The sequence below is a fragment of the Bombus vancouverensis genome, chromosome 3 (genome assembly GCF_051014615.1).
Source record: "Bombus vancouverensis nearcticus chromosome 3, iyBomVanc1_principal, whole genome shotgun sequence".
In the NCBI taxonomy this organism is placed as follows: domain Eukaryota; kingdom Metazoa; phylum Arthropoda; class Insecta; order Hymenoptera; family Apidae; genus Bombus; species Bombus vancouverensis.
In genome coordinates, this window is record NC_134913.1 from 1062252 (window position 1) to 1078539 (window position 16288).

Genomic DNA, 16288 nt, shown 5'->3' on the forward strand with positions numbered 1-16288 from the left:
CATTGAGTATTGTTTAGCACTAAATCAGTTTGAAGGGCCTCTCAGCCTCACAGCCTTTTCTGGGAACATGCCTTGCACAGATGATGCAGCGGGGTACAGACAGGCCAGCTTTTTGTAATTATATAAATACCCATAGGCCCATGGATTCGAAGCTTTTTCGTAAAATAACGCTGTTAGCATGCGGATCTAGACTAGGATACACATTGTACTTATACATAAATATATTTCTATTATACATTCATCTACGCATTTCCTCTCTCTCTATTACGAGATAAAACCTTAACATTAACTAATATCTGCTGTTAAGGTATATTACATGTGTTATGGAAATATAATGTCTATTATTAAATACGTTCAGAGATTCTGAAAATCATTCAATTAATAATAGATAATAAATCTCAGGGATTATCGGAATATACTTGAGTATATTTGGAAGATTCATCAAGTTCGACTATCTTTTGATATTTATACTAATTCATCGAGACATCTCCGCACCAATCAGCGAGGCGTATGTTCAAGGCCAAAAATTTTATGACCTTGGTCATTCGTTATAGTCGGCGTATTCGGACGAATATCGACTCTTGAAAATACCTCTTTAATATGAGCCAATCAACGACACGTATGATCGAGCGCAAAGGAATTGTTTCGCTATGATCCGCGCACATGGCCGTAGCTTACACTATTATCATCAGTCTACGATTTTCGCTATGTTTATCATTTACAGAAAGTTGTTGTGCTACAATACTTATTAATACAAATATTCATTTCTGCAGAGTGATTAATATATAACTATTTGCAGATTAAAAACAAATGCGTCAATGATACACGTGAATACACTCGGTAATCTTTAACGTAATGTGGTTAATGAATCAATGAAATAAATCAACAGGAAATTTATGATAATTGGACTTAATAGTAATTTATTCTTATAAATGCAATTGAAACACATAAATACATGTATTTGAATAATTAAGTTCAATCTAGAATTTGACTACATTTAAAGTAAATCATGATAATATCATATCCATACTAGCAGCACAAAATTTAAGTTATATTCATGTAAAAGAAAATAAGTAGTAATTTATAGTTTTATCCTTATTTGCAAAATATGTATTACTTTTACAAATAGCTTCTTTATTCCGTAACTTGTGTGTTTAAAATTTATTATATTTTTAAATATTACTTTGACTGGTTCAGAAACAAATTTTTAAAAATACAAAACGGTATCAATTAGCTGAACATTTAAAAAATAAGACATCAAATTTGTAAGCATGAAATGTGTATCTTTACACTTATTTTATCATTAGTAACAGTACATAGAACAATTTTGTTAAAAAGTCAATGTATTATTTTACTTAATTAACGATTAAAATATTAATCCCCAATTCAATTTACTAATTATGTATTTATTCTAAACTTAAATTTCATCTTTACTCGCAGTATTTTAATACTTTATCAGAATGTTGACCTTCTGAAATCTTCCTCACAATCTGATAGCAGATGGTTGTGCATATAAATATATTGAATATTTGATAAAATAAATATTTTATAATTATGTTCTAGTAAGTATAGTAAAATCATTTTTAATTAATTTAAAAGAATATTATATAATGTATTCTCAACGTGATTAATTTGAATGAAAAACTATTTTAAATAAAAATTTCCATTTGATATCGATTGCAATTGACTGACATATCAGTCAATTTTAAATTAAAATCTAAATCTCCAGAAATAAATTTTAGTATTGTTCTTGATTAGTCTAAATGGTCGTCGTTTATAATATTTTAAGATTAGCTCTATTATTTTTCATTTGACTTGCATTTTACTGTTGCAAAATCCAGATTTCGCTGATCTCAGGTTGAGACTTATCAAAATGCTCAAAGAATTCTTTCATAAAATAGGAGGTAGGCTTGCCTTTGTAACACAGTTGTTTCGTCGACTTCTGTTACTCTAAAACATAAAATGAAATTATGAATACAATCTAGATTTACTTCTATTTATATCAAACGAAAATTAAATTTGTTCAGTTTTTTTAAATATATAACAATTAGTAGCAGAATTGTGGTAGTAAAACTGTACTTAATTTCTTAATATTCCTTTTACTACCAAGTATGTTAAAAACAACACATAAAAACATTTTTCAAACTTGATTTCATATCAATTTTTAATAAATGTTTCATAAACCTTATTTGTAAGCTTTTATAAGTTATATAAAACTGTATGTATTAAGCGATCTGTGAACAAATTTTAATAATACTATTTTTTTCTTTTTTTGGTAGAAATTACAAATTTGACTTGATTTGATTCGATTCGATTCGATTCGATTCGATTCGATTCGATTCGATTCGATTCGATTCGATTCGATTCGATTTGATTTGATTTGAGAAAATTAGGAAACTACAAAGAAACAATTCTTAAGAAACGTTTCTTTTAATAATAACATTTCTCTCGTAACACTACAGTGTGAAGGACGTAATACATGGTCAGATACGAACAGATTGGAGTGACAACTCAAAGAAAACAGATGAAAATGAAAGAAAAGGACATTAAAAGAGTGAAAAAAGGAAAGGAAGATCCTATTATAGACCAGAGCATAATAAAAAATAAAGGAAACTAGGGACTAAGGGACAGGGTGGAGGACTGACAATAGAAAGGCAAAAACATCAGAATAAATGGAGGAAATGAGAAAACTCCAAAATAATGGTTTTCAGAAACGCGAGAGGAAAGTGGAAAATAGAAAAATAATTTTGGGAAGGTGAAGGGTTGGAAAGGAGAAAAGTGGAGTCAATAAAAGGATTTAAATATCTAAAATATATCTAAATAATTTGACTCATTAATTAAAAGTATTATGCTGCATAGAGCAAAGATATGAGGCTGGGAAGTATAAAACAGGCTGGAAATGATAAGGTAAGTATTTAAGGTAAATATTTAAAAGGCATATTAAGATTTAATTGAAACATCTGCAAATCCATATTTTTTATGAACGCAATGGGAGAGATGGAACCTAAGTAAAGATTTGTTTGATCCATCAATAACTATACTTGACTTATTTACATATGGGATATTCCGTTGTATGTGAGAAATAGATGGAATAAATTGAGCACACTAATTTTTAGATTATTAGTTATGGGGACATTTAAAATCTGTTGTTCATGAAACGTTAGTTAACAATGTTGAACTCTTCATCAATATGATGATTAAAGTTGCAGGCAAATCCATGTAGCCTGTTCAAAAAAGTTTGACAGTCTACGATGTAACGTATTCAAGCCTCTATTAAAGCTGTAATCATTTTGAGCAATTATCCTGAAGGTAGGCAAGCAACCATTACAAGACAAAACAAGCTTTTACTCGAAAGCAAGATGATATCAGACATATATGTTTATACATATGTTTATATAATATGAACATTTTTTCTTATTTTAGTATTCTGAATCTGCCCCAGCTATGTCTCCCATATCGAAACTGAGGAAGATTTATCTTTGTAAGCCGATATGTAAATATTTTAATAAAGATATAATTAAAAATAAAATATATAATTTGAATTTTTTGTGTTGATCTGGTGAATTTTATTTTATTTTCCATATCTAGGTTTTAAACACACACAACAAAATATTCTGTAATTTTGTATATCATTCATGTCCTGTATATTTTCTCGACTTCCAAAAAATGCATAAATATTCAATTAGAAATATTCAATAGACTGTTAATAATATGTCATATGTACGAGTATAATCTTTATAACGTTTCACATACTATACATTATTTCATTTAATTACATAGGATGTATCGTGTTATACATACATTAAAAAATTACATACCTGGAATCCGAAACATGATACCATTTACCGGGTGGCGGTCTTACTGTCGATGAGGGAGCTGCAGCTGCTTCTTCAGTTTCAGACTCAGAACTCGAAGAATATGAACTTTCTTGTAAATCTCTAACATCTTTTGGTGGCAAAAATGACCATCGAGGATCATCTGATGTTAGTGCTAATCGTGACTGAAAAACATTCATAATTTCTTGAAAGCTGTATATTTTAATACTTAATGTGCAAAATTTTTAATGTCAAATAATAGATACATCCTTTTAATATACAGTAATTAATTACAAATAATCAAATATGTGTGTGAAGAGCATACTAAATAAAAAAGAACTGTATAAGAGGACAAAAAATAATGTATATAGGTTAAACGAGAAAAAGTGAAGTCTCACGACACATAGCCGAATAAAAAGGAAGCGGTGCATTGGTTCTCATTGTTCTGTAGTCCTCCATATAAAATTTTATCCTAAACGCTTTCTTCTGTTACCTGTCATTGATCTAGTTGATTGTAATTGTACAGGTCTCGTATTAAGTCGGTCGTCAGTTAAAAATTTCTTATAGGTCCGTCTGTGTCATTTTCTGGTTCTAACGATTTCTAAAAGCTCCACTTTTACTCGAACGAACAGTATTTTATTATGTATTAGGATATCCCATAAGTAATGATACAGTTGTCGGTTTCCTTATGCTAAACAAAAATAAGAGATTACCTGTTGGCAATCAATTAATGATGGATTTTCTTGCATTTTTTATAATTCTTTACCTTTATCTATTAAATATTCTTTTCAAATTTTGTAAAACTTTGATAGTAACAACATCCATTATTTTAAATTTAACTTTCATAAGAATGGTGTTACGTCCCGTCTATATAATTTGATGACCTAATATGGAATGGTAATAATTGCAGCCACATCTTTACGATTTCGGAGGCTCCTATAGATGGAAGTAAGCGCATTCTTGCACGCGCGCTTCGAGTGTACAGACGGGATGCAATGAGTATATACTGTCCCATACTCGGAGCGCCACACCGTCCAAGAATGTGCAGTCTCAGCGGCCACCCTTGTTCCTGGAGCACCCCCGTCGCACGCGTAGGATGGTCATCGTGGAGTTTTAGTCGGTAGGAGTCTGACACTACTCTGCTGCTACGCGTCTACTGCAGCAGCGGAGTGTCCATGAGAATTTCTCCACGTACAAAAAAAAAAGTCTCAGCGACCACGAGCACTGCAACGTTGTTACGGGGAACCCCAATTTTAAAAGGACTTCAGACGAGTAGTCAGTACCGCGAATTCACAAGTCTCTTGCCCCGACTTGTACACGTTTTGAGTAAGTCTCGTACGTGTACCGCAGATATCCGTAAAAAGGCAATAGGCTTAAATCTGTGGGATAGTGTAGAGCTTTGTCCGGTATATGTCCAGCGTTGCCCAAATGATTGTGTGTAAATCTAGTTTGCACATTGAAACAATGACATAATCTTTTGTAACATAACTTGTTGTAACATTTGTAGAACGCTGATATACAAACGTAGACTGGGACAGCGGTACTACGAGATTGAGAGGAGAAACACTCAAACGAGTGTGAGTATATAGCACAGTAACGAAGAACAAACAAGCATCTAGAATGAGTCGTATCAACTATTATATTTCTCCTTTCTTTCTTTTAGTATCATAAATAAAAGCATATTATTATTCATCGGATTCAATACATTTCTCTCTTTCTTCCACACTATCCCCTTTTTACACCAATAAAGGTCGGATCCACATTAGAAATAAAGATAAAGCTTAGGCGCTTCTCATTCAATTGTGTGACGTGCTCGCTACCAAATACCGCACGTTACAACGGCATTACTTATGGGGTGACCCAATATTTATACTTGACACATAATTTAATATCATAATTTGATAATATTTATAACATTATATCATTTTAACAGTGCATTAAATAGATTTGTAATAATTTATAATTAAATTCTTAACATTTAAATAATTACCTTTACGTAAGCCACGTAATGTCCACCGTGAATAGTTCCACTATGTTCAACAACACCATACAGTGCATAAATTCTAGCTTTTTTATGATTTTTACAGATAGGTGCTAGATCAAGTAATATTGGAAATGAAACATGCCTTGTTACTTTTCGAAAATCGACTCGTTGTGCTTGAAATCGTTTTAAATGGAGGATTAGAACAGCGGGTACTCGAGAGATCAGGTATTGTTTCGTACTTGGAGTGCAGATCATCTTACAATTCGGTCTCACCTGACATTATGAAAAATTTATTTCATTTTAGATCCTATTGCATTAAAAACTGCAATTTTCAAGTAAGGAATTTTTCAATCAAATATACATTATTATTAATTATCATTAGTTATTATTAATTATTATGAATTATTTCAATTATTATTAATTAATATAACTGTTAAATTGCATTGTTAAACTATACCTTTCTTTCTCTGGCAGTACAAGCTTCACAACTAACTTTATTGCTCCCACTCATCAATTCTAAAGCTGTAAACTGATTTAAACACGATTGTATGGAACATTCTCCTTCCTTAGTTGTATATCTAGTAGGCGATTGCTGAAGACTACCATTAATTCCTATTTTTGAAATACCAGAAGTGATGTTATCAATTCTATTATTAACGTCATTAGAACATTCTTCTGTTTTTCTCCTTGTTTTCCTATTATGAAAATAAATGTATAAAATTCTAAAATCATTTAAACTAAAGTAATATAATATAATTAGCATTAACGGCAGTAATATTATTTTTTGCAATCAAAAATTGAACACAGATGATATAGTTGAATAATATAACTGGCGTAATATTCAATTATAGTAAAATATAGCAAATAAAAAAGTGTAAAAATACATGGCAAAAGTTGTCGTGAAATATCGAACTGATATAGTCTGGTAAAATAGTCACATATTGCGCTTATCTTTGCCTAGGAAGCTAGGACTATTTGTGCAATAATACATTTCTCATTAAAAAACAAAATGTTACAAATAAAGCGCAAATTTCTATGTAAACTTATACAATTCCTATGAACACAATTAAATAATATTATGTACTATATCTTATGGCATGTATAATAAACAGCTGAATTATTCTTTGCAATGTTACGATATAAATAACAAAGTATTATTACTTCGTTAATAAATGAAGCCATACAATGTCTTAATCGACGAAAAAGGGCCATTATCGATATGTTCAAAAATATTTTTCTACGTTAATTTACAGAACAAATCTTTAGATTTACAGAAACAAAATTTAAAAAAAAGTGGTTTACTGATTGTTACTGATAATTAGATATTCTACTTGCTTAACTGATCAATTTCATTTCATGTAAGTAATGATCTGGACATGAGTATATCTGCACTCTCTTTAAATAGCACACCTAAAAAAAACAGGTATAGTTCTGGCTAAACGTCAAAATATATTTTCTACAAGACTCTACACTTAAAAATCTTGAGTTTGACAGCTCCTATATAAATATACCTTTACAATTTCTCAAATAAACTATTATTGATGATAAATTCGTAGCCCTATTATTAGTGAATTTTTGGGAAAATTTTAATTGTATCATAATTTTTTGTTCAATTATCGAATTAAAACAAACATAAACTCAGCACTACGTATGTATTTACGTATGAAAGTGATCCGTTAAAGATAACGGCTAGTTGTTTGAGTTACATGTCCTTCAAATACAAATAAAAAGAGAAAGGAAGAAGGAGAAACACATGATACTGAGAAAGAAGAAAGGAAAAGGAGATATGGGATATGCAAGTTGTTACTATTTTTCACGTGATTTCTTGTGTCTCCGACGTGACAACGGATCCGGGCTATTAACGAGCGGCAATAGATACTATTTTCCCTGCATTTCCCTGCATTTCCCTGCAACTAACAGTATTTTAACACTTTTTCCAAGAGAACAACTGAGTTGCTACCCATGGTTCCTTTGAGTTTATAATGCATTAAAAAAGGAATTCGAAACTCGAAATTGAAGATCAAGGTTATTTCTGCGGCAAATGTTTATTACAGATATTCACCGATGTATTTATATAAGTATCGAATAGCGCTATGGTAATCGTGGAAAATCATTTTCGATATTCATTGTGATAAAGTACATAATATTGGGTTAGAACAAAAATTTGTAGCCTTTTTTAAGTGGAATTCAAAGACAATGTTTCGATGCATAGATTTCTTTGTACATAGATTTATTCAACAATATATGTGTCATGTGACATATTGTGTGGACCGAACTAGCTACTTCGGAACGGTATCCTCACCCACAGCACCAGCTCTATGAACAGCACATATATATCTCTTTTGTTGTTTATAAAGTGATGTTTCCCTCCTTTATTAAAAGAATATCAAATGGTAAAAATGCACCTTATTTTCTCCATCTTTACTTTTAATGTAAATGCACTTAAAATTCATAAACCAACAAATTGCAGAGAAATACGCGTAAAAATATCACCTTTCAGAATATGTCTAGTTTTAAAATATTGAAGTTTCATTTTCAAATGTTGGCTTTTCACATGTCTAAATGTTGCTACTGAAAAATATTACGATCATTTGTTCCAACCCAATACATATGCACAATGCAGACAGGTATTATTGCAGTAATCATCAAATCATTATTCACCTATTCGTTATTTATTGTATAAATTCAGAATTTGGCTCTGGTACTCTTGAGCTTTAAGTTGTCACGTAAGTTTTCACGGGGGCGAGAAAGGGGAGGGGGAGGGGGCGAGAAAGGGGAGGGGCAGGGGGCGAGAAAGGGGAGGGGCAGGGGGCGAGAAAGGGGGAGGGGGCGAGGGGGCGAGGGGGGCGGGGAGGGGTCGAGGAGGGGGGAGGGGGCTAGTAGGGGCGAGGAGGGGGCGAGGAGGGGGAGGGACGAGGAGGGGAGGGGGCGAGGGGGCGGGGAGGGGGAGGGGCGAGGAGGGGCTCCACCAAGCTACGCTTACTATTCTAATATAGGTATTTGTCTTGGAAAACTCCATTTTTGATGAAAGTTTTATAATTTTTGAATGTATTATACATCGCGAAGATGATACGTTTTGCTCCGAATTTATTTTTATATATATTTGTACAATGGAATGGCACTGTAAAATAGTATAATGATATGAAATTACCTTGAATCTAATTCTACTGATTCCTTCGGTGTTAAGTAAAAATGGCAAAGTAAAATATTTACTGTGTTTTCAGCATAATTTTTGCATTTAAAACAAATTTGTTTGATTGTTTGACAAACTACTATATTTAGTTCTTTTGTTTTTGGCCATCAATACGTTTATAATGGGCTGAATTTTCGCTTTTGGACTGTTTTGTTTGATTGCTGGATTCTTCATTCTGTGATTATCATTGGAGATAGGAAGAACTAGGGGCCGATTAATATCACGATCGCAACACGTAGTGACACCTATTCCGTCTTCTTTTTCTTATGTGCAGTATTTTTCACATATAATAATCAAAACTTAAACATGTATATAACAATACATGATTGTTTATAAAATAGAAATAGTTCTATTTTTATTATATTTTGAATTGTAAGTTCGAGGAAGCTTACACCCACCCGGGAATTATAAAATTAAGAACTATAATTTTGTTAGAATTTTTTAAACCTAAAACACAGTTAAATCTACTTATGTAAAAAGAGCATTTAATCTGCGCATTTATGCTCATCTGCAGATTCATTAACCCCACAAGTATTTTTATATTACAGAAATAATTGTGAATATTGTTTCGGATGGCGACAGTAGCCAATCAAAATGAAACTTGGTGGATAATGTAAGGGATGTGAACGGACTCCAAATATAAAATCTAAGTTTTGAGAAATTATACATTTGAAAGATAGAAATCCCTATGTAAGTATGTATAATAAATCTTTACTATTATTAAACGCAATGTTCGGAAATTAATATAATGATATAAAAATGGATGATGTATGTGAATGAGGAGAGACAACATTAACGTTTACCTTTGATGTATATAACTATAAAAATCAATATTCAATAATAATAAAACTAAAAGATTGTGAAATGTAATATTTAACATAAACATGAAATATAAAAGCATGAAATTTAAAAAATAAAACAAATTTCTACAATACCATTGATTACACGTAGATGCTTCTTGTTCGATGTGGTTAACAGAATCCTTTAAATTCAGGCTAGGTGTTGATAATTTAATACTTTCCACAGTTTCATCATTTGCTAAAGTAATCATAGAACTTGAACTTTCTTTTGACATAATCGGGTTGAAACTAACAGTTGGATCTTCTGGACTCGTTAAATCCGAAGTCATTGCTAAAGAAGTAGATATAGAAAATCTAGTTTGGATTCCACTTTCAGTTTCCAAGCTTTCAGAACTATCTAGAGCATCTAAAGCTTTTGTTTGCGATAAATTTGGTGTACATGCATTCGAACTCGAACTGTGAAGCAAATATAGTATTGAATTAAACGTCTTATTTAATAAAAATAGCAAATTAATCTACCCTATTATGATTGATAATACCTGGGCAACGAATTTGCATCAAAACGATTTAAAAGTTGTATTAAGGAAATATTATTTGTTGCACCAAATTGTAGGTCATTATCCAATGGTATTTCGTTAGTAGCTTCCCTTGCTTTCATCGTATCGGTCGATGGAGAGGCAGGACTTGTTAACGTAGACGGTTTTTCTGAACTATAACCTGATTCAGCAACTTCTGGAAGAATGCCTTCTATTTCTGCATTATCTTCCACATCTGCATCGCTTTCTTCTACAAAAATTTGTTACTATGCTTATGCGTTCAAATTACTATGATGTAAAAAAAAGAAAAAAGAAAAAGAAAAAACGATTTTTCATGCAAATATTTTCTTCAATTCAATCATTTATCTGAATTCAAAAAATTAGTTAAACTAAATGTTATAGTTTTCAAAAATTAATGCAAAATAATGCTTACAAAATTTAAAATATTTTACCTGATTCAAGTACACTATTATTTTCTCCAACAGTATTACTTTTATCCGGGACAGAACTATCACCATAATCACGAATGTCTTGCTTTTTATTTTTTCGTTTTTTCCGAGCAGCCTTCTTTTCTTTTTTTGATTGATATTTTGAAGGTACATGTGAAATATTATTTCCCATTATATCAAATGTATCTTCAAAGCCATTGTTTTTTCTTCTTAAATAAATATATACGTAATAAAGTTATTCTATTAGAATCATTATTACTTCATTAATTATAGCAAGACATGCAAAAGGTGTGCAAGCAAATTCGCTTCTACCATTTTCAATATAATATTAAGAATATATTTATAGACTAATATAATAAAAATATATGTATGTGTTGATTTAAATGAATATCCTTAATAATTTATAAAATATTAACTACTACAAGGTTATGACGGATATAGTAATATATTTTTATTACTGTTCCTATTGTTATTTTTAATAATGTTATCAAGTACACTGTTACTATTTTTGGATAGAATGTCTCATTTAATCGCATATCATAATATATATGACATATACAAAGAGGAAACTGACGAATCCTTTCAATATACAGGATGAGTGCTTTATCCCTACAACCTCTAATAGCGTTACTACTTTTAAGAATGCACTAACGTATCTTGGATGAAATTATTTCTTTCCCAAATAAAATGAAGGGTATACTTCCGAAATTTTAACACCTTTTTATGTGCGTATTGGTCTATATTTCCATCGCAGAAATATTGCCTAAGAATCACGTAATGTTCTCCTGATAACTTTTACATTTTAACTTCTAAAATACATACAACATCTCTGTACAAAATATTTTAGTCAATAAGATTAAATGAGACATTCACGTCTTTCTCTACTGTCACATATTTCAGAAAATTATTCTTACTTCAAAACTGGTGGTTGTGGTTTATCTGCCATAACCGGCAAACTGAGATCTAAGAAGGGTTCTGTACTCTGTGAAGAATGATGACAGTCCAAGCATTCTAATGTTGAAACTAAAACTCCACGAAAAACAAGTTCTGGTCCAAGTAATCTTGAGCTAGCCTGATTTCCATAAAATTTTACACGTGATTTGAGGTTTTCTTCTACACCCTCTGGATTAGTTTTTTCGTTCAAACCAACTTCTTTCAGAATTATACTCTGGTACCTCTAAAAAGATAAACATAAACGCATTCACTAATACATATTGCTAAAAACAGCAATCATTATAAATCTTTGACAAATAAATGATTAAAATTAATATTAAATTGAATAAAATATAGTTCAAGTAAGTGCAGTAAGATAACATTTATAAAAATATTTATAAAAAATGATACGTAATTATTAATAATATAATAATATTGTTACGAATACATATATCACTAACTATTCTATTACGCAACAGTTGCGAGAACTAAATGTGTATAAACTAATTGCCAATTTTTGATAATCCACCACTTGCAGAATTATTGCATTGTTACAAACCGACGTTTTCCTTGTAAATGCCAAATATAGAGAAAAAATGAAAGAGGAAACTGTTTTGCGTTATTTTATGATCAATACAATAAAATATATCAATTTTCTATATCTACAATATTTCTTGAAAAAGCAAAAACAATCATAATTCTTTACATAAAATGCTACATATCGTTTAATTTACATAACATAAAGGCTATTATGTATGTACCAAGATAAGATATTGAATGATATTATTGATATAATGATATTATAATATTGAATGAAACTTTAGAATCGTCCTCTCCGATTTCGATGATTTTTGAATATGTTGTGACAGATATGATTTTGAAGAACTTTTTATTCTACGTGTAACTGTCGGCCATATTTCCCGAGGTATTTTCAAAAAGGTGACAATACCACTATAGTGAATTCTGTTTAATTATTTTTTAATAATTGTACGAGCGTGACAGCGTGTGTGTTAGTATTAGTTAATACAATGACCTATGGAAATATATAAATAGAGTGAATAAACGAGCTGAAAAACACAGGAATGAAAAGAGAACGTTGCAAACAAGCACCTTGTCTTCTAATCTAATCACACATGCATATTCATACAGTAAATAAAAATATAACAACAATGAACGACATCAGTGTAGATGTTTGATCAGACAAGGACAGAAAGAACTTCCATGTAGCATTCCCTTTCGATTTCTATATTGCATTCACTTACGCGGTACATGTACTCGCGTATTCTATTTTATATTTCTACGGACCTAACCCAAACCTAACTCTTATCTTTTGTTTATAGCATATATAAACGGCGGATAGGCGACCTTGAATATTCTACCGATCCTTCGGATAAGAAATCCGCGCCATTCATTATTTATAGAGGCAAAGGGTTAAAGGAAATAATTTTATCTACTCGAAAATTTCATGGGGTGATCTTCGATACACTGTTACAGATTTTAATGAATAGGGGGAATTAATATTTAGTCTATGGGTGTTGCGCCACCCTAGGTGGTCATAGAGGCCGACAGGCCGAGAAGGATCTGGCATCTCCTCAGACTTGCACGACGGGGATAACGGGGGACGGGGGCCCAGGGGATAACGTTGAGAGGGGTGGTCCCTCCCAATGCCCGAACTAACTTAAGAACGACTTCCTCAGAATGGGAGAAAACGCAGGTAGTAATTCGAAGGAGGTCCCGGAGCATCCCTGTTGAGCGTCAGGCGGACCATTGTGGGGTTTTAGTCGGTAAAGTCCGACACTACCCCGCCGTTCCTGGGAAGCGACGAGGTGTCCATGAGGATTTTCCCACATATAAAAAAAAAGAGAAAAAGGATAGCTTACGTCTCCGAATTCCACAATCCTCTTCTCTATGACTTGCACGATAAGCTGCTGTCCATGTATCGTTCGATATGAGGATCCCTACGCATCCCGCAGTTTAAGCTGACATCCTACCTTCGTTCATGTACAGAGGTTTGCTCGCGCACAGAGATATTTCGACTAAGTTTTAATTGTCAATAACTAAGAAACAAAGCCGAAAACGCAAGTTCTCATTCTTTATTTTCATCTTATTTTAGCTTGAAGAATCACCCCTTAAATTCTTTTACGCCTATAACCGAACACCCTGTATACTACTACTAAATCAAGTTTTCGTAGGAGCTTTAGATTTGTGAAGTAAGATATAATGATGAAGAAACGATAAGTGATAGAGGTAAACGTGAACGAAGCAGCGAACGTACCGACTATACTTGCGACTGTGTTACAGAAACGCACATTTAGACAGGATTCAATGTGCTATTAAAGACAGTTTTTGTGAATATTTCAGAAACTAGAACCAAACGGCTGTTACATGTATAGGAAAAGGTTGTTCAGAACCATACTCCTAACAACATATTAAAAAATCATCAAAATCGGTAATGAGGACAAATTCTAAATAATTACCTTTTGATTTCTAAATATGATAATTGTATTAGAACCATTACGGACTATTAACCAATCGCCGATGAAATATCAAAAACTAAGCGACCAAACCCGTCAACTCAAAGGTTATCAGTATCACAGGGACCGGCGAACAGAATAGATGTAGAGGAAATTGCTATTATACTTCGTACACCGCGTTCTCGAAATTATGAATGTAGTATGTAGTATGCGCTCCTGATAACATCATGAAAGACAAGCAACGATAGATGTGTTACAATGTTCAGACTTTGAAACAGAGCACACGCCCTAGTTTCATATGAGCTTCACGGTGATCATCATGGAGAAAAAGAAAGGAGGAAGGTTTAATCATAATCATTACCAAAGGAATGGGCAAAAGGAAAAGAGGAAGGTTTAATTAGAATAGTTATCAAAGGAACTTAAAAAACTGCAGGAGCAAATGGAAAATGTGCATAACAGAGGAGTAACAACTTAGAAGTGATCAAAGACAGGTTCGGGCATAGCAGTCTGATGTTACCTCGTGGGACGCAGCGAAGTTGAGGAGATCTAAAAGTAAGTATTAGATATAATCGAACATTTTTCATAATATATACTGGAGAAGAGGAATATCAAGCTGCGTGCTTTAACTGCGGGAACGCCATGCTGAACTCGCTCACACACACAGAGACCTCTACCACAGATATTCGAATGACATGCGTATAGAATAGAACAGAGATCTCTTTTTTGTTTCCCCAACTTGCAGGGGCAAACACGCAGGCGTTCGCAAAATATCTGATGCGAAAACAAAATAATACTATATGATGCAGATAAATCAAGATGATATACACTCGCATGACGTATATGCTAGCTACAAACAATTCATTTCCTATCTTTTGCAGATGAAGTCGAGAATTGCTGAAATGAATAAGAAGTTGAGAAGTGTCCTGAAGAAAGAATATCTTTTTGGTAGAAATCTCTCTGATAAAAGAGACACAGAGTAGCAAGTTCGATAAAGAGATCAAATAATAACACCCTTTACATGCCGTTATCATCGATATACGATCAGAGTTACAACAAAATGAGAAAGTAGAACAATCCGAGATAAATGTAAGTAAAATGGCAGGTAGATTAACTCACTTGTAAACAATTAGCAAAAGATAACACCGGACAATTTCGTCTCAAGTTGCATTGTAGGATACAGAATACAGTTCGATAGAGAGATTAGCTAGGGAAAGCCACCCCAAAATATGACAGATAGGTTAAAGCACGAGAGGGCTCAATAAGTGACAGATTACTAGAAAAAGCAGTAATAGAATCTTATAGAGTAAGCAAACACCAACCAACTATTTCCTAGTCAAAAAAAACCAGATGGATCATCACGTTTTATTCCGAACCTAAAAAAATTGAACAACTTCATCCAGACCTAGCATTTCAAAATAGACGACATAAGAACGGCGAAGAAGAAGCTAATTTCACTAGGCTGTTACATCAGAACAGTAGGTCTCGAGGACACGTGCTACGCAATATCCATACATAAAAAGAGCCCAAAATGCCTTCGGTACGAGTAATTAGGACGATTCTTCCAATATTATTTTTACCAAAATATTGAAACCTACTTGCAATCACGAGAACTAATCTTGGTAGCTCTCCTAAATGATATCTTGTGCATTGGGGCCGATTACGTGGCATGTAATAAAAACATCACAGAAACGGCAAAATTATTCCGGTTTTTAGGTCTTAGGACTAAGGAAAAAGTAGCATTGTCCCGGATACTAGGTAAAAATTTTGCGGGCTGATGATTGACTCGAGAGAATGTTTTATCGAGTTGGAACAGGGAAAAAAGACTTGAGACGGCAGAAAAGGCGTGCCTAGCAGTTGTATACGGCTTAATGCACATTAAATCGTTGGAAAAGGAAAAGACATTGATGTTAATAACTTCAATTATAGGAAAAGCAACTCTCCCAAGAACAATTCAAACCGATTGGACGTTTGATCTACCTAACCCTATATTAACATTAACTTGGTGGATTAATCAATTGCCGGGGGTAAGAAAAAGTATTAAAACAGATAAGTTCAGAATGGAAATATGCAAGCGCATCAAATACGTTATGAGAAGCAACAAACA

General features: G+C 32.6%; 1 protein-coding gene across 2 annotated transcripts in view; it reads right to left on the reverse strand.

Annotated features, from left to right (window-relative positions):
- Positions 1-893: 893 nt before the first annotated feature.
- The window catches only part of Usp16-45 (ubiquitin specific protease 16/45), a 43022-nt gene continuing 27627 nt past the window's right edge, over positions 894-16288 (reverse strand). The window contains exons 8-15 of one of the 2 annotated variants that reach the window (XM_033346935.2): positions 11692-11954; positions 10781-10983; positions 10332-10578; positions 9928-10248; positions 6257-6494; positions 5806-6072; positions 3819-4000; positions 894-1950 (exon numbers count right to left, since the gene is read on the reverse strand). In XM_033346935.2, the coding sequence (XP_033202826.1) occupies positions 1878-1950; positions 3819-4000; positions 5806-6072; positions 6257-6494; positions 9928-10248; positions 10332-10578; positions 10781-10983; positions 11692-11954 (1794 nt within the window). In that variant the 3' untranslated portion in view covers positions 894-1877. Of the gene's footprint in view, positions 1951-3818; positions 4001-5805; positions 6073-6256; positions 6495-9927; positions 10249-10331; positions 10579-10780; positions 10987-11691; positions 11955-16288 lie in introns of both variants that reach the window. The other variant, XM_033346933.2, reaches the window with a different exon arrangement.